This window comes from Dreissena polymorpha, chromosome 3 (assembly GCF_020536995.1).
Source record: "Dreissena polymorpha isolate Duluth1 chromosome 3, UMN_Dpol_1.0, whole genome shotgun sequence".
NCBI lineage: Eukaryota > Metazoa > Mollusca > Bivalvia > Myida > Dreissenidae > Dreissena > Dreissena polymorpha.
This window is the reverse complement of record NC_068357.1, coordinates 14075012-14101317: the sequence shown is the minus strand read 5'-3', so window position 1 is coordinate 14101317 and position 26306 is coordinate 14075012. Positions and strand designations below refer to the sequence as shown.

Here is a 26306-nt window from a genome sequence, read left to right as displayed (position 1 = left end):
TTAATTACGAAAATAGGACCCTTATCTGGAGCTCTGATTACTGTTGTACAATGAAATAACAAGAGCTGTCAGAGGACAGCGCGCTCGACTATTCGAGTGCTTGACAGTATAACGTAAGCCATCATGGGGAAATTGTTCATATTCAATAATTTATTAGACGATCTTTAAAAAATAAAAACAGGAAAAAAAAATTTGGGGGGGGGGGTGAGGGGGGGGGTGAGAGGGGGTATAATGTGGGGTGGGGTAATTTATTAATGATGTTAAAAAAAATGGGGGGGGGGGTGGGGGGTAGGGGGGGGGGGTGGGGGTGAGAGGGGGTTATAATATGGGGTGTGGTAATTTATCAGCTGATGTTTCCACAAAAAATGGGGGGGGTGGGGGGGTGAGAGGGGGTATAATGTGGGGTGGGGTAATTTATTAGATGATGTTTAAAAAAAAATGGGCGGGGGTGGGGGGGTAGGGGTGAGAGGGGGGTATACTGTGGGGTGTGGCGATGAATTAGATGAGGTTTTAAAAAAAAATGGGGGGGGGGGAGGTTGGGGGGGGGGGGGGAAGGGATTCTGGGTAGGGGCGTGGGGTATTGTTTGGGTGGAATCCATTGTGGTATTCATAAGGTAAGTGTTGTTTTGTCAAAGTAATAATAAAATGTGATCATAAATAAAGAAGTTATGACAATTTAAGCAAAATGTTCAATTATCTAAGTGTAAAAGGGGCCATAATTATGTCAAAATGCTTGATACAGTGGTCTGCTCTTGTTTATAGGTTGGGGTCATGTTGGTTAACAAGTATGCAACATATAAAAGCAATATGTCAAAGGATATAGGAAATATTTGGGGAAGTACGCAAACTTTTACATAGATTTTTCAATAATATGCATATTCTAAGTATAAAAGGGGCAATAATTATGAAAAAATGCTTGATAGAGTTGTCTGCTCTTCTTTATAGGTTGGGGTGATGTTGGTAAACAAGTATGCAAAATATAAAAGCAATATGTCAAGGGACAATGAAAATAAATGGGTTAGTACGAAAACTTTAACATTTGCTGCATATTCTAAGTGGAAAAGGGGCCATAATTATGACAAAATGCTTGATAGAGTTGTCTGCTCTTGATTTTAGGTTGGGGTCATGTTGGTAAACAAGTATGCAAAATATGAAAGCAATATGTCAAGGGACAAAGAAAATATTTGGGGTAGTACAAAAACTTTAACATTTGCACGCTAACGCAGACGCCGGGGTGAGTAGGATAGCTCCACTATATATATTTCATATATAATAGCTAAAAATGCATGTTTGTGATAAATCCTAATCAAATAATGCCTCACTATCGCAAAAATGTCCACACATTCATGCTTAATAAAATATGTTTTACAACAAATTGGTAGTCAGGACACAACATGCATGACAATTAAGTTTAAAAAAAGCAAGCAGCATGATGCTTACTAAGTGTGCATCAATATAATACCTGAATGATAACAAAACATGAAATATTGTTAATTTTATTAAATACTTTGAGTTTTTATGTATGCAGAACAACCATAGCATAACTTTCAATAAATACATGGATACACAAAAAACAACAGGGAAAATCTAGCACTGAAAATTTTATATATTCAATTTTATTTATTTTCCAATTTAATTACATTTGATTGTTTACTATGCGAGATGAAAACGACAGCTAATAAATTGTACATGTTTGTCAGTCCCTATGCAAACTTTGAAAGACAAAGCAGTTAAGTAAGTGCAGTTGCAATTATATTTTGTAAAACAAGTAGCTTTAAGGACTTGTTCACAGATTTTTGTGCGTTTGGAAAGTGTCATAAAATGTTTTTATTAACACAAATATAATATTAAGAATAATCTAAAATAATTATAAAAGCAAGAAAAACGCTTTTGATATAGGGGACATATTTTAAACAATAATTAAGTTATACAAGCATTTTCATTATTATCGATGAAAAGGGTTAAAAAAACACTTTATTATTTTGCTGATTCTGATTGATGATTATTCTGATATCTTTCACATTTTTCTAAGGCATGTGTGTGTCATCGTCTGCAATATTATTTAGCTTGCTTACAATACAAACATTTGTTTTTTAATCAAAGACGTGTTTTCTAGAAATTGTAATTTGGGTAAACTGTGAACAAGTCTCTTAAAAAAAAAATAAAAATCCTCAAATACCCAAATGATTGAAATTAAGCTGTATGTATTACACACAGCAGGTTTTTCAATACTAACAGATTAAGGGAATTTATTTATTATAGACAAATAGTACTTTTTAGATGACCTATCACTATGACAAAAAAGAGATTAAACAAACTTTGTAGCAATAGACAAAATTTTGGTGAATTCTCCATCCTTCCCTCGTAAACACGAAGGTATGGGCACTCGAATTCTAGTCCCAGTGGGGGTGCCATTTTCCTCTACTAGTACCACATTGTTATTATCAAACCTTGGCGTGTTAGGCTTTTGCTTCTGCTTACATCCTACAATGTAGCCATGTTTTTTCTCACCACAAATAGCGAGTAACACTTTGTCACCAATTTTCCCAATACCCGCACTATTATAAACATGAATGATCTTGGCCTTTTTTCCACGTTTGACAGCAGATCGTCCAAGGATGGAATTGTCTACCACCTGAACTGTGGACAACTTCTGGAGCTCGCTTAGACATGCTGAGGTCCTGAAAACAGATGCTGGTACATAATTACATGGCAAAAATCATATCATCATTATATGCGCTCTGGGAAAACTGGGCTTTATTCATGCCTTTTAATTGTCATCCGAGATCAGCTTGTGCAGTCTGCACAGGCTAATCAGGGCAGAAACTTTCCACATTGGCAGAATTTTTTGTTTAAAGGAAGTCCAGTCTAGCCGGAAAGTGTTGCCCTTGATTAATCTGGGATGTCACTTTACGCTTTTGCATTAATTAAATTATAAGTACATATATATTTAGATTTATAAGTTTTGTAAAGGCGAATTGACGCTTCATTTTAACCTGGCCTGATGAAAATAGTTTTTCTAGTTTGAGACAATTCCCTTGTTGTTATTTAATGCAGTAAATTACTCTTACATGTGAAACCGCAGAGAATGTTGAATAGAAAAACAAGAAAATAGCAAATGCCCACAAAACCAGGTTTTTAAATTTCAGTTTCTTATCTAATTAAATGTGCTACCCCATGCTTGATCTGCATCAAGGCTACAAATACCAATACATTAATAGTTTACTCTTAAATAAAACTAAGTCAGAACATTTGTTCTGATGATATCTTGGGCTGCAGAGAAACAGGTCAGTTCCTTTGTATCTCAGGTGAGCTCGTTTGGGCCTTTTAGGTCCTCTTGTTCTATTTTTAGTTTGTGACTTTGACCTTGTCACGACTGGCCTTAAATGCAATCCATAGCTAGGTTTTTATGAAAACTCAATCAAAACTCAAGTTATTGAGTGAAAACTCTTTCTATATTTAACAACAGTGGCCTAAACCATCACCCGACATGCTAAAAATTAATCAAAAGCATACATGCTTTCCATACAAGCTTGTTATGTGCAAAAGTTTCATCAAGATTTGTCTATGAAAACTAAATTTGTTCACTGCAAACTACCATCTTGACACAGGTCGCCCGCCTTCCCGCCATAACCATATTCTAATAATCAGGATTTTCAACTTATTTGTAAACCTGTTAAAAACTCTATTATAGATCTGATGAATTCTTTTTTTTCCAAATAATGTCAAGTGTGGAAAATAATCAGATCATTGCTGGTTATTAACCTCACAATAATTATCATAATATGATATTATTGTCCCCTACCGGTTTCACCGTCTGACACACTTTTCTGGATCCTGCGATAACTTTAAAAGTTCTTCATATTTTTTCATGAAACTTGAAAAATGGATAGATGGCAATATGGACATTTTGCACATCATTTCATTTTGTTCCTACGTCAAAAATTATGGTTGCTATGGCAACAAATAGACTAGAAATACTGCTGAAAATGGTGGTTTTCTGGATCCTGCGATAACTTTTAAAGTTCTTAATATTTTTTCATAAAACTTGCAACATGGATAGATGGCAATATGGACATTATGCACGTCATTTCATTTTGTTCCTACGTCAACAATCGTGGAGCCGGTAGGGGACCATATTGCTTGACAATAGCCTCGTTTAAATTATCATTAGCTTTGTCATCATTAAAAGTTTTAATAATAACAAGGGCTGTTTGTAAAACATGCATGCCCCCCTATATGGGCTATAAGTTGTAGTAGCAGCTATTGTGTGAATACGTTTTTTGTCACTGTGAACGGTGGTGGTGGTGGTGGTGGTGTAGTAGTAGTAGAAGTAGTAGTAGTAGTAGTAGTAGTAGTAGTAGTAGTTGTAGTAGTAGTAGTAGTAGTAGTAGAAGTAGTAGTAGTAATAGTAGTAGTAGTAGTAGTAGTAGTAGTAGTAGTAGTAGTAGTAGTAGAAGTAGTAGTAGTAGTAGTAGTAGTAGTAGTAGTAGTAGAAGTAGTAGTAGTAGTAGTAGTAGTAGTAGTAGTAGTAGTAGTAGTAGTAGTAGTAGTAGTAGTAGTAGTAGTAAAAGTAGTAGTAGTAGTGGCAGTAGTAGTAGAAGTAGTAATAGTAGACATGGTAGAATAAGTGGTGGTGGTGGTGGTGGTGGTGTAGTAGTAGTAGTAGTAGTAGTAGTAGTAGTAGTAGTAGTAGAAGTAGTAGTAGTAGTGGCAGTAGTAGTAGTAGTAGTAGTAGTAGTAGTAGTAGTAGTAGTAGTAGTAGTAGTAGAAGTAGTAGTAGTAGTAGTAGTAGTAGTAGTAGTAGCAATAGCAGCAGCAGTAGCAGCATTACAATACCAATACTTAAGAATGATCAAATGGGAAAGGTAACCTAGCACTGGCAGTAAATATGGGGCTCATTTACAGGTCAGATTTGGAATCTCTGCTGTAAAATGAGATTTTGAATGAATTAAAGGGAGGCAAATCTGTAATAAAAAGAACATGCATAAACCGTAGTTGTTTCCCTTGTTTGAACCGTGCTAAATCCTTAAAATGCCTATTTCCAGTAACTGTGACCTTCACCTGTGACCTTTGACCTAGTGACCTCAAAATCAATAGGGGTCATTGCGAGTCATGATCAATGTACCTATGAAGTTTCATGATCCTAGCCCCAAGCGTTCTTGAGTTATCATCCGGAAACCACCTGGTGGACAGACGGACCGACCGACCGACACGAGCAAAGCAATATACCCCCTCTTCTTCGAAGGGGGGCATAAAAAATGAAGGTCATAGAAATGTTACCTGAAATTGCACTGTACAACTCGAGGCAAAGCACTACCAGCAACCTGCAGTAGCTTTAATATCTGTGCCATGGGTGCCTACAAAAGTTAAAAGAAAAAAAATGCAATCACTTAAAGAACAGAACAAAGGGCAAAAGGCCCTAGACTCTCACCTGAGACCTGAAAAAAATGAACTGTAAGAGCAAAGGTTGAGCTTAAATTGTGGCCTCTCTCATGTTTAAGCTTGAAGCTTTTTTTTTAAAGTGTGATCCTACATGACAAGGTTTTGAACTTGGCAAGGATAACATTGAGCAAAATGTTTTATCCAAGATTCATGAAGATTAGGCAATTACCAGTGATTAAGTTTTTGTATTGCACTTGACCCAGATTCAAACATTTCCTTGATATTGTCTAGTTAAACATTCTGAACAAGTTTCATCAATATCGAGTCATAAATGTTGTTCTAGAGCGGTAAAATTATTTTTCTAAATTTTGACCAGGTGACTTAGTTTTAGGATGCACAAGACTAAAATTCGAGCAATTTTTATGAAGAATGGGCACAAAATGAGAGTTGACTGGGTTTGAAAACAGCCATAAAAGCAAGCATTCCTTGCCCACAGACAGACATGTTTTCTAGATATCTTTAGAACAAATCTTCTGAGTAAGTTTTATAGTTATTGAACTAAAAATGTTACCTCTGGACTGGTAACAAGGTTCCACTTGATCAAATAATAGAAATACTGCCCCACTCCATTATAGGTTGCTGGGTTCTTTTAAACAAACTGGAACCATTTTTAACTCGGTTTAGCTATTATGAGAACAGATGTTCAAATCAAGTTTCATGAAGATTTGACATAAAATATAACCTATAGAGTGTTAAAAAGCATTTCTCTAATTGTCCCCTACCGGTGAAACTAGATGAAACTTATGGTTTGCGCTCTGTGCGTCAGTCTGTCAGTCCGTCACACTCTTCTGGATCCTGGGATAACTTTGAAAGTTCTTCATATTTTTTCATGAAACTTGAAACATGGACAGATGGCAATATGGAGATTATGCACATTTTGTTCCTATGTGAAGAATTATGGTTGCTATGGCAACAAATAATAAAATTATTTATTTTTTTACTGACAATGGTGGAGTTTCACCAGAAGGGGACCATATTGCTTGGCAATCTCTTGTTTTATCTAGTTTATGACCTCTCATGATCCAGTTTCAAACTTTGCCAAGATATAGCTAGGACAAATGTTCAACCCAAAGTTAATGAAGATTTGATTAAAAATGTGACGTCTAAAACTCTAAAGTATAAACAAGTCTTCACTAAAGGCAAAGCATTATAAGAAAATCTCCTTGCGTTTGGAGACCATGGTTTTCAATGGACTTGAAACATTTTTTAACTTGGACCAGACATCAAAAGATCAAATATTTAGGAAACCTTTCTAAAAAAGACTTCTTGAGTGTTGATAAGCTTGTATCCTTATACAGAAAACTGCCGTGTGTCCTGGAGGTCACGTTTTTCAAGAAACCAGAACAATTTTTTCAACAAATTTTTTAACAAAGTTTAAAGAAAATTGGACTATTACTATGACTTCTAGAGTGTTAACAAGTTTTTACTTTTATTTGACCCAGTGAGTGAGTGACCTAGTTTTTGACCCCATCAGACCCAGTTTTCAACTCAGAAAAGATATTATTGGGACAAACGTTCTGACCAAGTTTTATGGACATTGAACAATAAACAAGGCCTCTAAAGTCAACAAGGCAATTATTGACGATACACCACATGAAAAAGGCACGTCAAAAGCACTTCATGAGCACGTTGTGCTGCGATGAGCTAAAATGGCAATTTCTTTAATAGTTTCAAACAATTATGGAATTATTTAAGATTTTTGTCACTGTAACTTTTAGCTAACAGATCAACAATATTATGCGCTTGCGAGCATGCTATCTATCTTCAGATACTGTTGAACTCCCCTTTCGGGTATTATTAACAAATCAACTTGTGAATCTGCCTATCAGCTAAAGGATATGTATGTTCTAACTAGCTGTTCCCGAAAACTTTGAACTTTTTAGAGTACGTACGTACAACTCAAACGCATCGGGTCGTTAAGAGTTTATTATTGCAATTAAACCCCTCCACCCCAACACAAAAAGTTGGTGTGAAGTGATCTGGGTACGAAATCAATATTTCATTTAATGTTTCCCGTATAGACAAACCTTTGACAGTCATCACTCAATTAATAACAAAAGTTTTGAACATGCTTCCAATTTATCAGAAATGTAAGAAACCATACGTTTGAACAGCCTTTGTTCTCAACCAAAATAGTGTCAAACACAACCTTTCTTGTTTAAAGTAAGTACTATGGGTTACATTAAACTAATTTCTTGGAATACCGGAAAAAATAAACTGCGCTGTGTGTCGGTGAGTGCCTGGTGAGTAACTAAAAGTGTGAAATTTAATTAAAATGATCATTTATGCAGTGGATGATTAAATCAATATGAAACATATTTCAGTCACAATCTACTATAAATTTACTTTGATAATGTTATGTGTAACGGGCTATATTATCAGTTGTTATGGTACTTTCGATTTCGAGACCAAGTTGAAATGAAGGGGGAAATTCGAGCGTTGCTGATCTCAGAGATGTTGATCAATTTAAGCTACTGAATAAGTAAAAGGCGTACGCAATTGAAACGAAACTGTGTAATAAATTATTATCAATATATAATAAGTGGTTTCTTATGTTAGCTTGTACAACTCTTCGGAAAATGATTTGTTAATGAAAAACACAACATATGATATGTTAGTCAAACAATGAAGTTTTATAGGTTTATAAGGATTGAGTAAGGAATGTCCACTTTTGGTATTAATTTTTAATACACAATGTAAAAACATTCCATAGTCACAATTCATGTCAGTCCGAATGAAGAAGATGGCTTAATCTATATACACTTGTATTTTCAAACATTTACAAGTTACCGGCTTTAAACCTTTATACCTATAAATGGACTGTAACAGAGATTTCACATTTATTGGCACTTGATTGGTCATTGTCAGCTCAGGTACTACTTAAATGTACCCCGGGTACTCTTAAAGGGACTTGTTCACAGATTTGGGCATGTTTTTAAGTTTGCCATTTAAAGCTTTAAAGGGGCCTTTTCACAGGTTTTGGTGTGTATTGAAGTTTGTCATTAAATGCTTTAGATTTATGAATGTAAACATGGGATTTAACAAACTCCAGTAAAAATACAAGAATACAATTTAAAAAGGAAAAAAAGTAAACCTTAAAGGGATCTTTTCATGGTTTGGTAAATTGACAAAATTGAAAAAAGTTGTTTCAGATTGCAAATTTTCGTTTTAGTTATGATATTTGTGAGGAAACAGTATTACTGAACATTTACCATGGTCTAATAGAGCCATTATATGTATCTTTTGATGATTTGAAAACCTAAAAATTATAACGCGTTGCAACGCGAAACGATTGAACAATTTGGAGAGTTCTGTTGTTGTCGCTTAAATTTACGAAAATACGAAGATTGCTCATATAAGGTACAAAATACTAAAATTGTGTATACCCGGCGGAATAGCCGAGAGGGCTAATGCGTTTTTACTTCAGACTAATTCCAGGACTCCGGGGGTCACTGGTTCGAGACCTGGTACCGGCTACTTTTTTTTCCTTTTTTAAATTTTATTCTTGATTTTTTACTGGAGCTTTTAAGATCCAATGTTTACATTTATCAATATAAAGCATTTAATGACAAACTTCAAAATATGCCAAAATCTGTGAAAAGGCCCCTTTAACTGGGCTTAAACCACTGACCCCTGGAGTAAAAGTCTATCGCTGAGACCACTCGTCTATGGAACGCCTTGTCTGTCTCCTGTTGACTATTGATATATTGGAGGTTTCATTGAAATGGTGTGGGTTTAAATCATATGATATGTGTTTATAATAGTATGCTGTGTGCTTGCCATAGTATGCCGTGTGTTTGTGATGGTATGCTGCGTCTTTGTGATGGTATACTGTGTGTTTGTGATGATATGTTGTATGTTGTCATAGTCTGCTGTGTGTATGTGATGGTATGATGTGTGTTTGTGATGGTATGCTGTGTGCTTGTCATAGTATGCTGTGTGTTTGTGATGGTATGATGTGTGTTTGTGATGGTATGCTGTGTGCTTGTCATAGTATGCTGTGTGTTTGTGATGGTATGATGTGTGTTTGTGATGGTATGCTGTGTGTTTGTGGTGATTTGCTATGTGTTGTCATAGTCTGCTGTGTGCATGTCATGGTATGTTGTGTGTTTGTCATGGCATGCTATGTGTTTGTGATGGTATGCTGTGTGTTTTTGATGGTATTCTGTGAGTTTGATTGACATGATGTGCGTTTAAATAAAATGATATGTACGTGCTTATAATAGTATGCTGTGTGCTTGCCATAGTATGGTGTGTGTATGGGATTGTATGCTGTGTGTTTGGGATGGTATGCAGTGTGTTTGTCATGATATGCTGTCTTTTGTCATGGTATGCTAGGTGTTTGTCGTGGTATGCTGTGTGTTTGTCATGGTATGCTGTGTGTTTATCATAGTATGCTGTGTGTTTATCATGGTATGCTGTGTGTTCGTTATACTATCATGCGGGTTTATCTAAAATGATGTCCTTTTCATTTGCTATGATGTAAGTTGGCGTTATTTTAATTCGGAACACTCGGTGCTTGTCAAAGAACTAATGGTTTCGTCATACGTATGTCCGGCGGTCCGTACGTCCATATTTCCGTATATCTGTGCGCCTGTCTCTTTGTCTGTTTTTCTTTCTGTGTGTCTGTCTTTCTGTTTATCTGTTTGTGTGTCTGTTGTCCGTATGTCTGTTGTCTGTTTGTCGGTGTGTCTGTCTTTCTCTCTGTTCCTCCATCCGTCCGTATTACCGCCCGTGTGCAGTGTTTTTTTTATGGCATTTTCGAGGCCGATATTCGGCCCCATTCACCTCCAAAAATAGTATATATTTTCCCCCATTTTTTTTTAAAAATCCCCTCCAAAAGTAAAAAAAAAAACAACAAATTTATATTTTTTTAAATATTTTTTTATAGAAACGACTGCCTCATGCCTGATGTATCTATATTGTGTCAATATTTGTTGACAAAAACATTCCAATTTGGCCAATTTCATTGATAAAAAATTCTCAAATTTTCCATTTTATTGATTAAAAAAATCCAAATTAGACTCTAATTAGCTTGAAAAACTGATACTGTGCATGACGGCTGAACTGACTGAAACTAATGTTGAACAAATCATTGATATAAATTTAAAAAAACAAACAGAGACATTCAGCTGTGAATATTACATTCATACATACATGTGTATTCATATAATAAATATCATTACATATAAAAGAATGACTTCTTAATTTTTCCCTTTTCCTAAAAAACGACGTGTTTTTCCCCTTTGGACGGGCCCCGCCACCATTCCCCTATAGGTGAAAAAAAAAACTGGTGTGTCCGTCCGTCCGTGTGTCCTTATTATCTTTTGTCCGTCTGTCTGTGAGTCTCATCTGTTTGTCTGTTTTTCTGTATGTCTCTCTGTCTGTCCGTATGTCTGTATGCCCATTTGTTTGTGTGTCCGTCCATGTGTCCTTATTTCTGACTCGTGTGTGTCCGTTCGTCCCTTGGTCAGTATATCTGTCTGTCTTTCGGTTTGTCGGATATGCGGACATAAGGACGGACATACGCACTGACATGCAGAAATAAGGACCCGTGGACTGAAGGAGGGACGGGCGGACAGACAGACAAACAGACAGACAGACAGACAGACAGACAACAGACAGACAAACAACAGAAAAATAGAAAGACAGACACACAGAAAGAAAAACAGACAAACGAACAGATGGACAAATGGACTAAGGGATGGACGGACACACAAATTGATAGACAGAAAAACAGACAGACACACAGACAAACAGGCAGACGCACGGATTGACGGAAACACTTCGGCGCAAATTTCCGCAAATCACGGATCATTTCGTAATGTTCAAACAAGTAAAATAGTATAAGTCACAAATCAATAAGATTGCATATTATTTTATTAAAGTGATATTATGAATGAGCTGAAAAAATTAAGAGGTCAAAAGAGTTAGTTAAAATGTGGTTAATGACCAATTATCTGCAACGCATCTTGCTACCAGTTGTTTATAAAAAATATATATTATATTCAATATTTTACGTGACTGGTGAGTCCTCATAGTCGAAATGATCCGTAAAACAAAATAGTGTCTTTGTGTCGTATGAACAAATCTGCATAAAACTCAATTTAGATTCACATTGTAAATCGAATCATTCCTGTCGTCAGTTTAAAAACGTTATTACGGTTGATATTCAAAAGCATTATATTTCTCTTTCCGGGACATTTTTTCAATATGTTGATGCTGCATTAACGAATATACTTGTATATGAAGTAAAAACACCAAAAATAAACAACGGTTGCGAAAGACACCTATAAACTGTAAGATGCACATAATATCACTTAAACATTAGTTCATTTTTGTTGTTGCAGAATTTATATATGTCTTGCATTAATTTATGACATCAATCTTAACTTGTTATATCTAATTTAAATCTAAATTAGCATAAATTATATTGTTTTACATGTTTTGCATTAAATTAAACATTTGCATTTATTCGGCTACTGCCGTTTGCATATTTTTGCTACTGACGTTTGCCATTCCTAAACGTACTACTGACGTTTGCCATATTTGTTTTCACTCTTTAAACGTTTATTTAATATCTGGTATATATTTTTGTTTGTTTATGCATTGACATATGTAATATATGTTTGTCCAGTTAAGCATAGACAGTTGTGTGATCGTTAATTTTCGAGAACACTGACTCCTTGTAATTTTACTACTGACGTTTGCTTCTTAAATGGAAATTTGCGCCAAAGTGTTCTTGAAAACCAGAGCAACACACAAAACGCGTGATATACCGATCGAAAGCTATATGCATGCCATATTGCCTGCACTAGGTCGTATGAAAGTCAGAGGATGATCAGCAAAGATATTGGAAAAAAAACTACCTTGCGCGGCTGTTTGTTGTCATAAAATGACTACTGACGTTGACTTTTGTGGTCACATGACAGTTTTTGTTCATTCACAGTGATATTTATAAATGTAAACATTGGATCTAAAAAGCTCCAGTAAAAAAATCAAGAATAAAAGAAAAAAAAGGAAAAAAAGTAACCCTCAGCAGGGCTCGAACCACTGACCCCTGGAGTCCGGGAGTAAAAAGTCTACCCATTTAGACCACTCGGCCATCCTTTCGGATACAAGGACATAATGTATTTTATACTTTATATAAGCAATCCTCGTTGTTTCACAAAATATAACGGCAACAACAGAACTCTCCAAATTATTCATTTGTTTCGCGTTGCAACGCTTTATAATTTTCTGGTTTTAAAATTATCAAAAGATACATAATTATAATGGCTATGTTAGAGCGTGGTAAATGTTCAGTATTACTGTTTCCTCACAAATATCATAACTTAAACAAAAATTTGCGAATCAGAAACATCTTTTTTTTCAATTTTGTCAATTTCCCCAAACGTAAAAAGGCCCCTTTAAGAAGACCAAGTTCCTGGAAATTGCTGCACAATTGATGAAGTAATGGCTGTTCAAAGTGATGCACCGTGTTTTCGGGTCATTTTGAGTTAAATACCTTGTTATTTATCATATATATTGGATATTGATTTTTTTTCACAGAAGATTGATTTTTCGTTATAATTTGATGATTTTTTCATTCAAAATGATGTTTTACTAATTAATATCATTACCACACACTAACCACCTGTGTTATAATATAGTTCAGTAAAACATTAGTTGAGATAAGAACTTTGTGAAGGTATTGTTTATTTTACAATGAACAGATTAGAAAAGCATCAACTGTATTTAATAACAGGTAACATGGGCAAGTATTTTAAAATAAAATAGATAAAATTTTATATTTATGATTTATAAAGAAAATGATAAACTACATATATAATGATCAACAGTTAATCATCTGACAAACATTAGTTAAGACTTAACTGAGTTAGGTTTTCCTGGATATCATGTTTTTCATCTTCTTTCAGATGATAAAAAATGACATGTGGTTTTGGAAGTAGAGTGAAGATATGGAGATTACTTCTTCAGTACTTTGCTTTTACTGTTTAAACTATTTGAGTGGTATGAACTATGGCATGCTAGCATTAGTTGGTTGCTTTAAAACTTTTGCAAATAATAGTTTAAATGTATGTCTAACGGAGAAATGTATTTCGAATTCAATTAAAGACTTCAAGCATAGGACCACTGTACACTATGCTAACAAGTTTCCTATCTTTCTTTACAGTTTGCAACTATGTTTACATCCAAGACAGAGCATCTTGCAGTTGCCTTGATTGTTTTTGTGTTCGTATGTACGGTATGTTTTGCTAGTTCTTTACAACATTTCCCAGTTTTCTTGCTTGCCCGTCTTTTTTTCACTGAAATTAGAAATGTGGTGCTTACATTCATTATGATGAAAAATTAAGATTGAAAGTTCATGCCATTTGATTTTAATATACAGCATGTTTTTAAAGTACAATACTACTTGAACATGAATTCCTACATATGCATGTTGAAGTCCTAGAATGTCCTATCATATTTGAAGCATTTAACTTAAATATCTTTAAATGCACTTCTATTAATGAGCTTGTCAAATTCAGTTTACTCTTTTGTTCAGATTGTCTTAATGTTTTACAGTTGAACTGTGTATCTTTATTGAAGCTTGACTAATCTATTGCTGGTTAAGACATTGTTCTTTTTATGTCAGCATGAGCCCAGTAGATGCTTTGAATTATATACTGTGCTTGACCATGCACTTATTAAATTCAACTACCATTCAATTCCAGATGCAGTTCGCACACGCCGCCTATGTTCCAGAAGTCGCATGTGTGCAAACATGTCAAAAATTCAAGGTAGCTTTCCAGAGATAGCTTTTCAATTTACTTCCAATTTACTTCCAGTACATGTATAATCAAGTTCTTGTGATAAATACAGCATTGTCTAGGAGCACAGCAGGATCAGGTTGCTGCTAAAATGGGCAGGTTGGAAAGCATCAGTATGGTGACATTTAATATTGAAGTCCAAAATCATATGAATTTCTTAGTTTCACATTTGTTATTAAGTTTTTTAGCTCACCTGTCACGAAGTGACATAGTGAGCTTATGTGACTGTGTGATGTCCGGCGTCTGTATGTGCGTGCGTGCGTAGGTGTGTGTGTGCTTGCGTGTGTCCGTCAACAATTTGTTTGTGTAGACAGTAGAGTTCACAGTTTTCATCCAATCTTTATGAAATTTGGTCAGAATGTTTATATTGATGAAATCTGGGTTGGGAACGTATTTGGGTCATCTGAGGTCAAAGACTAGGTCACTAGGTCAAAAACTAGGTCAAATAATAAAAAAAATGTTTATTTTGATGAAATCTGGGTTTGGATTGTATTTGGGTCATCTGGGTCAAAAACTAGGTAACTAGGTCAAAAACAAGGTTAAAAATAATAAAACCTTGTGTAGACAGTAGAGGTCACAGTTTTCATCATATCTCAATGAAATTTGGTCAGAATGTTTATCTTGATGAAATCTGGGTCGGGATTGTATTTGGGTCATCTGGGGTCAAAAACTAGGTCACAAGGTCAAAAACTAGGTCAAATAATAGAAACACCTTGTGTAGACAGTAGATGTCACAGTTTTCATCCAATCTTTATGAAATTTGGTCAGAATGTTTATCTTGATTAAATCTGGGTTGGGATTGTATTTGGATTATCTGGGGTCAAAAACTAAGTCACTAGGTAAAAAACTAGGTAAAAAAATAGAAAAACCTTGTGTAGACAATAGAGGTCGCAGTTTTCATCCAATCTTAATGAATTTTGGTCAGAATGTTTATCTTGATGAAATCTGGGTTGGGATCGATTTGGGTCATCTGAGAACAAAAACTAGGTCAAATAATAGAAAAACCCTCAACAATTTGTTTGTGTAGACAGTAGAGGTCAAAGTTTTCTTCCAATCTTTATGAAATTTGGTCAGAATGTTTATCTTGATGAAATCTGGGATGGGATTGTATTTGGGTCATCTGGGGTCAAAAACTAGGTCACTGGGTTAAAAATGAAGTCACTAGGTCAAAAACTAGGTCACTAGGTCAAATAATAGAAAAACCTTGTATAGCCAATGTAGGTCACAGTTTTCATCCAATCTTTATAAAATTTGATCAGAATGTTTATCTTGATAAAATTAAGGTTGCGATTGTATTTGGGTCACCTGGGGTCAAAAACTAGGTCACTAGGTCAAATAATCGAAAAACCTTGTGTAGACAATAGTGGTCACAGTTTTCATCCAATCTTTATGAAATTTGGTCAGAATGTTTATCTTGATGAAATCTGGGTTGGGATTGTATTTGGTTAGTCAGGTGAGCGATTCAGGGCCATTATGGCCCTCTTGTTTAGCTTGGTCTTTTAATTTGAATATAAATATTTGTCAATATATTTTTTAACTTCTAAACAGTTTCATACCTAATGTGTTGACTTCTCTACAAGGGCAGTAAGGTGATGGTGAAAAAATGCAAAACAGATGAGGGCACAGAAGCTTGGTATTTTGCCCTTGATATTTCCCTACATTGACTGACCATAATTTTTTTGTTTTGCATCCACAGTTTGGAAATGTAATCAATTATTTTTATGTTAAACTTTCATGCTAGGATTTTCTGGTAAGTTAAATTTTGTGGATTTGTTTTATTTTTTCTCTGGAGTTCAGTTAGATTATTTCTCATCTCATATCTAATTCTGTCTGGTAAACATTTATTGGTTTGGGCGTTCGTAAACCTGTTGAAAGATGGGATATGGTTGAGCTTTGCAGGATAGCAAAAAAATCTGAAATGATACTTTCTAGATTGGACTGTTTCCTTTTAACTTGTTTCAGTGAAGGGTTTGTATTCAGACAAATTTTCAGGACTGTCCAAATTTGTTACATTGAAAACAATATTTCATGCTGAAAAATATCAATAAATTAAAAAAGAAAATAGAGCAAAGTACCCTAATGTCGACATGTCCATTGTTTCGACATGCGTTGACATTTTTTATCTAATTTAGCCTAGTGCGTTGTGTGTTCTAGTCAATTTAAGTTTTTTATGATGACGTCACATATTTCTGACATCATCAAATTATTTCACCCATAAAATTTGTGTTTTTTTTCTGCAAACCAAGGTTAAATAACACGGATTGTTTTGTGTTTTTATGCGATTGTGGCCCTTATACAAAGCTGTAAGACATGCAGCAACCAATTGTTAGTCTCCTTTTGTTTTATTTGCAGGAATACGTTTTAATTTGTAGCGAGAACTGAAAAACAAACATGGAATATGATATTTTTAAACAGTTCTACATAGCCGTGAGCTTTTTAGCGGCCAATGCAGGGATGTCGAAGTTAGGATAACAAAAATCGTTTGGACCGTAAATTCGACATAGCGAGTAATATAACTAAATAACTATTAGGCATTGCCTTATGTAATCTTTTCATTATATATAGATATATAGATCAACACCATTACTGTGTAATTTAATATAACATGTACATACCAGCTCTAGTGCTTTTTGAATGCTCTTGAGATTTTATGAGTACATACGTACAGCGACCCAGAGGGTCAATAGCTGGGAGTTTGATTATTGCAACTAATACCAGTTCCATATCTTGGTAAATGAATCTTGCATTCCTGTTGCACAGCAGATTTTGCAAAAGATGCGTTTGTTCTTTTCGTTTTACACCAACCAGTCAAACTGGTTTAACCAAGTCGCCTGAAAAACATGGGACTTAGGTGTTTCGATTGGTTTGTTTTTGTTTTTCTGATTTTGTAGATTCATTTATTTTAATCAATTTCTTATTTCTGTTTCGTCAAAAGTGGAATGCCAAAATCGGCAAGCATACATTGTGACATTCTGAACACGAATGATAAATGGTACAGGTTCAATATTTTTGTCAAAGTCATATCTGTGTTTGCCAATTTAAATATTTTGACAAGTTACAAACGGGTCGCAATGTTCATAATTGAAACAATGGTGCAGGCCTACTAACTGTTACAACAATAAACAACTTTTCGCCAAACAGGGTCGAAGACGGGGTCTCAACTTCTTTGCTGACATTCACACGTTATTGTTATCAAAACATCGTGACAATAAACAAGTATTTACTTCAATTAAGCGCTGTCCCCCTAACTGGAACAGCGAATGTGTTAAGATTGTCGTCTGCTACAATTCATCAATACACAGGTGTCTACTGTGAGACTGCGCCAATCGTATTGGAAAGGAGGCTGAGTTAAGACTGATCGAGACATGTGCAAAACAAATTGAGTCTGGATAAAGCAGTGTTGATTGAAGCATTTTAATCGACAGCTTACGTGACGTTGCAATTTTCGGCATATTACCAATTTTTAGGAAGTACGGTGGACATCATGGGTTTTGTTATCGGCGTATGGAAACAATTATCGGGTGTAACATACGACCGTACGCCACATAGTGCAAGAGGTGCTCTTAATAAATTATAAATCAAAGACTTAACAAGCGGAATACATTAATTACAATTTTTAAAGGTTGTGGTAATTATCTGTTCCATGGAAAGAATTTTTGTTTTCTTTGCATTTTTTTAAACAAACTAGGGGTGTCGAAATAAGGGGCACCATGTCGAAATAACGATTTCATACTTCGTTAAAGTTTTAAGTAAATACGATACATATAAAGCATCCTCACCTGACAGTCAACACTTAAAAAGCGCGGGATGCAATAAGTTACGTTAATGGTATGTCGAAGTAAGGAGGATGCCGATCATACAAATTGGTATACACATTTTAACCTTAAACTGTCGAAATAAGGGTACTTTGCTCTAGTAAAATTAGAATCAACAGATCAATATTCACTGAAAAGTCTGAGCTAAACCGTATTTTTTGGATGTGTATGAGGCATTTTTTACCAGACAAAAGTTTCCTGCATGTTATATTTTAATGGGCCTTATATATAGACACAGTAAAATTCAGAATTTCTTTTTTTTACGTCAGAATTGCATAAATGCAGGAGGGATAATCATTACCTGTACCATCGGTTACACACTACTAAACATATTGTATGAGAGTACAGCAAGGTACTGTAGGTTTCCACGTATAGCGCGCTCCCGTGTATAGCGTGCAGGCTGTTTTTTAAATGCAAAAATGGAGAACAAAATATTTAAAGACAATAAAACCACCAAATCGTACCGAAAATGGCTGCCATTTTACTATTGCACAATCCAATAATCCAGGGCATTGGAAAGCTTAATTAAGCATTCAAAATAGGAAGCGTCATTATGATTAGGAGCATGGGTTGCATAGCACTATACTTTTCTGACAATTTTGTAATTTTCTAGCAAAAGATTAACAGTCCACGTGCATTTCGTGAAAAACGTGAGAAAATAAGAATTAGTGTACATCGTGTGATTTTTCCTCGGGTAAAGCATGGGCATTACCGGGAAATTTTAATGTCGCATGGGAGACAGGGATTCAGTTGTTGAGGTACACCACTGTTAAACGTTTAATATTTATACACACAAAATGCAATTGCATATCTTCACGTTCTCAAGTGTCAATTAGTATCTCAAATGTCAATTAGCGTCTTAACAAGTCGTGGCACATATTACTCAATAACATCTGCCAATTAGGAAGTGCAAAATGACCCCCTTTCACACCTACCGTTACCCGCAAAAAAGACCTCGTTTGCACCTACCCTTGCCTGCTTTCCGGAATGTCGACAACAATCCCCATCGGAATTCATCAATAAAGAAGTGTAAAAACACAAACACAAACAGAAATGTCCGCAAGTTTATTCAAACAAATTTATTTTTGACCAAAACTTCTTCTACCACATTCATATCTACCAGTAGCGACTTCTTGTTGTTTCGACAATGGCCCCTCAGTCTGTACGATTATAGGGTGGTAGTTTTCTGGATAAAAACATGGCGGCCATTTTGATTATTTACGGCCACAACATATTTTTTACCAATTTAGCAGCCAGGATAGCGTTGTATCAATGTATAGCGCGCATCAGCTTTTTAATTTGAATTTTGGAGGTAAATCACTGCGCGCTATACGTGGAAACCTACGGTATATTATTGTACATTCAAAACAATATAAAATATGACAACTCAAGATAAAAGTAGTTTCCCATTGAATTTATTTATTACAATTTTTCTTAAAGATTAACCCAAATGTGACATTTTTAATGACTTATAACAAAAACAACAAACAAACAGTCAAAACAAACAGATTGAATTTAGACTCTTTTGGTAAGACAATTTCCCTAAAATTCTGAAGTAGTTATAAAAATCATCACATTACCGTAAATGTTTACGCAATTCACATTATGGACGTAGGCACTAAAGATGCACTAAAGATTGTTGTGAAAGGTTTAAACCAGTTATGCATGAATAATTATTGCCCTCTGTCACTAACAATCAAATATATCAGTGGTTTTGTGGCATTTTGTTGAATTTGTTAAAACTACCACATTCATTGGTACCTACAATGTGCTCCTTCCAATATCATATTATAGCCAGTTACTTAGGAGACAGATGATGGCAAGCAGCTGTTTTCGCCTGAAAATTTCATGAGCATAGTTTAATTTGCAAAACAAATAAAAATTATGCTGAACATGTACAAGAACACATCATCTGCATGGAAAACTTGGGTGTATAGATTTTTGCAAAAAAACAAATCACAGATGAAAGTGAATTTGCTTAAAAGTTTCATAGTTCATTTTAACAACATTATTTATAGCAAATTATTTGGAATTAGGAATTATTTAATCATTTACTGTAATGTATACTATGATTAAACAAAAAACTGGATTTAGTTTTGGGTGTTGTGAAAACATTCTTAGCAGGTTAATTGACGTTTTATGTAGACAACAATGTTTTAATTTAAACCTTTTACTTTTAGCTTGCTTGCACATAGAGCCAAACGCTTATTTAAATGCTTTCGAGTCTTTTTCCTTGGACTAGAACCAGTAATTGATCTCTATGAGGGAGATCTTAAGAACGCTCTCACGTTGATGATTCAACCTGTGACCTCCCGATCACAAGGTGGACACCATATCCAATACGCCATGGCGACCTGTACTGTTTTGACAATTTGCGAATGCAACTCTTTGCTGATTTTTGTCCATAATTTCTGGTTATACATTATACTGACTCTTGGTATTGTGTTAATTAATACAGGGGTGTGATTTTTCCTCTTTTCAGCTGATTTCCCCCCTTTCATTGTCACACTTAATTTACAAATAGTTGTAAACCTTGCTGGATCTACATAGAAATGAAGAGTTTAGTTGAACCATGTAAGGGTAGTAGGGCATTTTCCTCCCCTGTGTCGCCTATTATATCACATCCCTGAAATTTAATATGTTCTGATAAGTATAAAAGTTTACAACCATGTAATGATGTAAATATATCAACCAATGATAAATATAAGGCCTCTTCGCCAGGACTATGCATTTGATAGAGTATGATACTAAGAAACCTCAATGCTTCAGCAATGGTGTTTGATATGTGTTTTTTTTTTCTTTTAACAATGAACTTGTAAATGGCATACTATAATGAGGGTCCATTACTATCACCTGATAACAAAGAGTAGTTAACTGGCCTGTGATAAACAGGTCCCACCTCCTGAAAGTGACTCCCAAGTGTACTCCCCCTTTCCCCGCCACGATGTGTATAACAAACAAATCGGATATTGACTGATGAATTTTTAAGCCCCCGAAGGAAGGCATATAGGGATCAAACCGTCTGTCCTTTTGTCTGTCTTTCCGTCACACTTTGCATTTAGGTTTTGAAAAATGCTCAGCACTTTTATGTCCCTTGAGATATAACCTTCATATTTGGCATGCATGTGTATATGCACAAGGCCTTTCAAATTTTGACCCCTGTGACCTTGACCTTGAACTTAGGATCCGCGTTAGGTTTCGATATCTGCGTTAAGGTTTCGAAAAATGCTCATAACTTCTATCAAAGGGTTTATAGGGGGCATATGTCATCCTATGTTGACAGCTCTTGTTTATTAATTTTTTCAAAATCAGAAATGTGCCAATTTAAGTGCTGACAAAATAGTTATTTTGTGAAAAATGACAAAATTTCATGCTGACAAAAATAAAAGGTTTCACTGTTGCTTGAGTCTACCAACATGACTTACAGATGAAGTGTGAGTTTTGTTCCAGTCTATTGATTTTTGACGAAGTTATTGGCCTTTGACTAAGATTTTTTTTTAAAGAAACACTTTTAGATATTTTGCTGATATTTGGTGTGTGAAGCTACCTAAATGACTTACAGATAAAGTGGGAGTTTCGGTCCATAGATTTTTAGCTCACCTGATTGCTCAGGTGAGCTTTTGTGACCGGTCTTTGTCCGTCGTATGTCCGTCCGTTTGTCCGTTAACATTTGCTCGTAAACACTCTAGAGTCCACATTTCTTGTCCCATCTTCATGAAACTTGGTCAGAAGCTTTGTCCCAATGAAATCTCGGCCGAGTTTGAAACTGGATGGTGCCGGGTCAAAAACTAGGTCACTAGGTCAAAAAAAAGAAAAACCTTGTAAACACTGTAGAAGTCACATTTCATGCCCAATCTTCATGTAACTTTGTCAAAATGTTTGTCTTAATGATATCTTGAGTTCAAAAGTGGTTCCGATTCGTTGAAAAACATGGCCGCCAGTGGGCAATGCAGTTTTCCTTATTTGGCTATAGAGAAACCTTGTAAACACTCTAGAAGTCACAATATTAGCCCAATCATCATGAAAGTTGGTCAAAACATTGGTTCAATTGATGTCTCGGACGAGTTCGAAAATGGTCGTGATCGGTGGAAAAACATGGCTGCCAGGAGGTGGGGCATTTTTTTCTATATGTATATGGTGGCAGTTTTCCCTATTTGGCTATAGAGAAACCTTGTAAACACTCTAGAAGTCACAATTTTTGCCAAATCATCATGAAAGTTGGTCAAAACATTGGTTTTATTGATATCTCGGACTAGTTTGAAAATGGTCGGGATCGGTGAAAAAACATGGCCGCCAGTGGGCGGGGCATTTTTCTCTATATGTATATAGTAAAAACATGTGAACACAGTAGAAGGCACATTTTTGGCCCAATTTTCATGAAATTTGCTCAGAACATTTGTTTCCTTGATACGAGAGTTGAGTTCAAAAATGGTTCTGGTCAGTTGAATAACATGGCTGCTGGGAGGGGGGAAGTTTTCTCATTCCCCCCCCCCCCCCCCCCCCCCTTCGAAGAAGAGGGGGTATATTGTTTTGCTCATGTCGGTCCGTCCGTCCTCCAGATGGTTTCCGGATGATAACTCAAGAGCGCTTATGCCAAGGATCATGAAACTTTATAGGTACATTCATCATGACTAGCAGATGACCCCTGATGATTTTCAGGTCACTAGGTCAAAGGTCAAGGTCATGATGACCTGAAATAGTAAAATGGTTTCCGGATAATAACTCAAGAACACTTATGCCTAGGATCATGAAACTTCATAGATACATTGATCATGACTCGCAGATGACCCCTATTGATTTTCAGGTCACTAGGTCAAAGGTCAAGGTCACGGTGACCTGAAATAGTAAAATGGTTTCTGGATGATAACTCAAGAATGCTAATGCCTAGGTTCTTGAAACTTCATAGGTATATTGATCATGGCCCCTATTGATTATCAGGTCACTAGGTCAAAGGTCAAGGTAACAATGCCAAAAAACGTATTCACACAATGGCTGTCAAGGTCACGGTGACTCAACTTAGAAAAATGGTTTCTGAATGATAACTGAAGAATGCTTACGCCTAGGATCATGAAACTTCAAAGGTACATTGATCATGACTCGCAGATGAAATAATGATGAAACTTGACCAGGATGTTTGTCTGGACAATATCTAGGTCAAGTTTGAATTTGGTAAAGATTTAATGAACCGACTCCTCTCAGGTGAGCGAACTAGGGCCATCTTGGCCCTCTTGTTTGTGAAGTAAGCCTCATAAGTCAATGATTTTGGTCCATTGATTTTTTATGCCCCCGGATCAAATGATCGGTGGGCATATTGTTTTTTTTCCTGTCTGTCTGTCCCAAAACTTTAACATTGGTTAAAGTTTTGCGATAACTTTTGCAATATAGAAGATAGAAACTTGATATTTGGCATGCATGTGTATCTCATGGAGCTGCACATTTTGATTGATAAAAGGTGAAGGTCATCATTCAAGGTCAAACGTCAAAAAAACAAATCCAAGAGAAGAAATAAGCTTTAAAGGGAGATAATTATCTATACCTGCCAAATGATAAAAAGAAAAAAAAAATCAAAGCGGCGCAGCAGGGGGCATTGTGTTTCTGACAAACACATCTCTTGTTGGTGAAGTTATAGGCCTTTGACTTAGAAATTTTGTTTATAGAAACCGTTTTCCTGATTTTTTTAAACAAATATTATAATTTTACAATATGCTTTCAGATATTTAGCTGATTTTTGGTATTTGAGTATTTCATGACTTTCAGGCGAAGTGTGAGAATCGTTCTGGTCCATTGATTTTTGGCAAAGTTATGGGCCTTTGAGTTAGAAATGTTCTCTTTAATAATAGTTTTCTGGATTTTTTTATAAATTACGTTAGAGATTTTCAGCTGATTTTTGGTCTGCGAGTCTACCTAGCCGGTTAATGACTTAAAGATGAAGTATTATTTTCCTTTTGGATTTCTTTCAGATGCGGCCAATTTCCTGTAAATTTTTCAGATATCAATAAACTGCTTTCTTTGTCGTGATTTTTATATGCCCGTTTTTCAAAATGGGACGTATTATAGTTTCACCCTTGGCGGGCGGCAGGCGGGCGGGCGGTCGGCATCCACAGCAGTTTCCGCTTTCTATTTCAAATAGTTTTCATCCGATCTTCACCAGACTTGGTCAGAAGTTGTATCTAGACAATATATAGGTCAAGTTCGAATATGGGTCATGCCGGGTCAAAAACTAGGTCACACGGTCACTTTGTGCATTTCAAGGATTTAGCATGGTGTCTGCTCTCTAGTTGAAGTAGTTTTTTATCCGATCTCCAAATTTGTTCAGAAATTGTGTGTACATGATATGTAGGTCAATGTCAAATATGGGTCATGCAGGGTCAAAAACTAGGTCATGAGGTCACTTAGTGCATTTCAAGCATTAAGCATGATGTCCGCTCTTTAATTGAAGTAGTTTTCCTCTGATCTTCACCAAATTTGGTCAGAAGTTGTGTCTAGATGATGTCCAAAACCTTCAAACGGGCATATCTTGTGACAGTTTGGCACTCTTGTTTCAATTTGGTTACAGCTGCTGTGTGGCTTAAAAGTGCATTAGAGGGTGTTCTGAAACAGCTCTTGTTAAACTTTCAATAATTAATCTAGATATTAACCCCCTCTATCTGGTCCTTTTTGTGCATCCTGTAGTTCAGTGCGTCTTATTTATTATAAATTAGGGAATGAGTCTTTAGCTTCTGTGCAACTTATACCGGAAAATACAGAAGTCCTCATCCAAATGTTATGTTGGCTTTTGAGTAATGCTCTGGTTAAGATAAATTTACATGTTCATATCATTGTTTCTACTGCAGGTATTGAATTCAAACTTGACAATACAAATACAACTTTAATCAATTAAATAGGCATAAATCTGTATAACATATTTTATTAATTGTTATCTTCTTTTGTAACAAGATTTACTATTAAATATGCTCGCTTATAAAATATTTGTATAACTTTGAACATTTTATACACAAATAACAATGTGTAGACAATTTTTATATTACTAAAGGCAATAGAAAATAAATACCTTGATTCTCATTTAAATTTTGGGGAAAATTGGGCGGGTGGGTTTTTAACCAGGTTTTCCGAAGGAAAAAACTGGTTATTAGATTGGCGAATGCGGGCGGGCTGGCTGGCGGGCTGGCTGGCTGGCGGGCTGGCGGAATAAGCTTGTCCGGGCCATAACTATGTCGTTCATTGTCAGATTTTAAAATCATTTGGCACATTTGTTCACCATCATTGGACGGTGTGTCGCGCGAAATAATTACGTCGATATCTCCAAGGTCAAGGTCACACTTTGAGTTCAAAGGTCAAAAATGGACATAAATGAGCTTGTCCGAGCCATAACTATGTCGTTCATCGTCAGATTTAAAAATCATTTGGCACATTTGTTCACCATCATTGGACGGTGTGTCGCGCGAAATAATTACGTCGATATCTCCAAGGTCAAGGTCACACTTTGAGTTCAAAGGTCAAAAATGGCCATAAATGAGCTTGTCCTGGCCATAACTATGTCATTCATTGTGAGATTTTAAAATCATTTGGCACATTTGTTCACCATCATGGGACGGTGTGTCCCACGAAAGAATCACGTCAATATCTCCAATGTCAAGGTCGCCACGACTAAAAATAGATTTAAAAAAAAAAAAAAAAACTTACAAAGGGGGTTAATTTTTTTTGGTCATTTCAAAAGTTCAGTTTGAGTTTTCTCCCTTTATCAGATTTTTTTTCACAATGAAAACCTGGTTTTGTGACAATTTTGTCCCTTGTTATTTTTTATTTTTCATTTTATGTGTCGGACCAATATGTATGTAATGAAATGTTCACGAATTTGTTGGTTTATATGCATAACGCCTATATGTATGTAAAATTATATAGAATAAAAGAAATACATTATCAAAATTTGACTATTGTGTTTTATTTTACCCTTTTAATATCATTTTAAACATATTCTGACATTCAATGAAACATTGACTAGACAAAGTATTAAAGAAAATACAAATCTGTAACAGAACAGAATAAAATTTCCTAGTCAGTCGACAGCTTGACTTACTGTAACATCGGGTGACACCTGTGTCAATTCTAATTTATTTCGGCCGACGAAGGCACAGACAATTTTCGGGTGGTCAACTTTCAACGATTGGGCTAAATCATACGAACCACAAATGAACTCATCGTACAGGTCTGCAAGAGTTAAAGTTTCTGCACA

General features: G+C 35.5%; 2 protein-coding genes and 1 long non-coding RNA gene across 9 annotated transcripts in view; 2 read left to right on the top strand and 1 right to left on the bottom strand.

The window, feature by feature from the left end:
• Positions 1–1510: 1510 nt before the first annotated feature.
• On the bottom strand, positions 1511–7687 carry LOC127873047 (39S ribosomal protein L14, mitochondrial-like). 3 transcript variants are annotated; one of them, XM_052416612.1, is made up of 3 exons: positions 7650–7687; positions 5284–5360; positions 1511–2681 (listed from the first exon to the last, which is right to left on the bottom strand). In XM_052416612.1, the coding sequence occupies exons 2-3, from the start codon at positions 5352–5354 to the stop codon at positions 2309–2311; spliced, it is 444 nt and encodes a 147-aa protein (XP_052272572.1). In that variant the 5' UTR covers positions 5355–5360; positions 7650–7687; the 3' UTR covers positions 1511–2308. The 3 variants fall into 3 exon arrangements, with proteins under 3 accessions (XP_052272572.1, XP_052272571.1, XP_052272570.1); XM_052416611.1 differs by lacking the exon at positions 7650–7687 and adding an exon at positions 7473–7620; XM_052416610.1 differs by lacking the exon at positions 7650–7687 and adding an exon at positions 7550–7633 and having other exon boundaries at positions 1515–2681.
• LOC127873039 (uncharacterized) overlaps positions 7640–26306 on the top strand; it is an 87764-nt gene continuing 69097 nt past the window's right edge. For 2 of the 5 annotated variants that reach the window (XM_052416600.1, XM_052416597.1), the window contains exons 1-3: positions 7853–7959; positions 13622–13693; positions 14163–14228. In XM_052416600.1, coding sequence (XP_052272560.1) covers positions 13631–13693; positions 14163–14228 — 129 coding nt within the window. In that variant the 5' untranslated portion in view covers positions 7853–7959; positions 13622–13630. Of the gene's footprint in view, positions 7689–7852; positions 7960–13395; positions 13459–13621; positions 13694–14162; positions 14229–19274; positions 19420–26306 lie in introns of those variants that run through there. The other 3 variants (XM_052416598.1, XM_052416599.1, XM_052416601.1) reach the window with 3 other exon arrangements.
• Positions 25162–25789, top strand: LOC127873052 (uncharacterized). The gene is made up of 2 exons (XR_008045952.1): positions 25162–25406; positions 25569–25789. It is a non-coding gene; the product is annotated as an uncharacterized LOC127873052 (long non-coding RNA).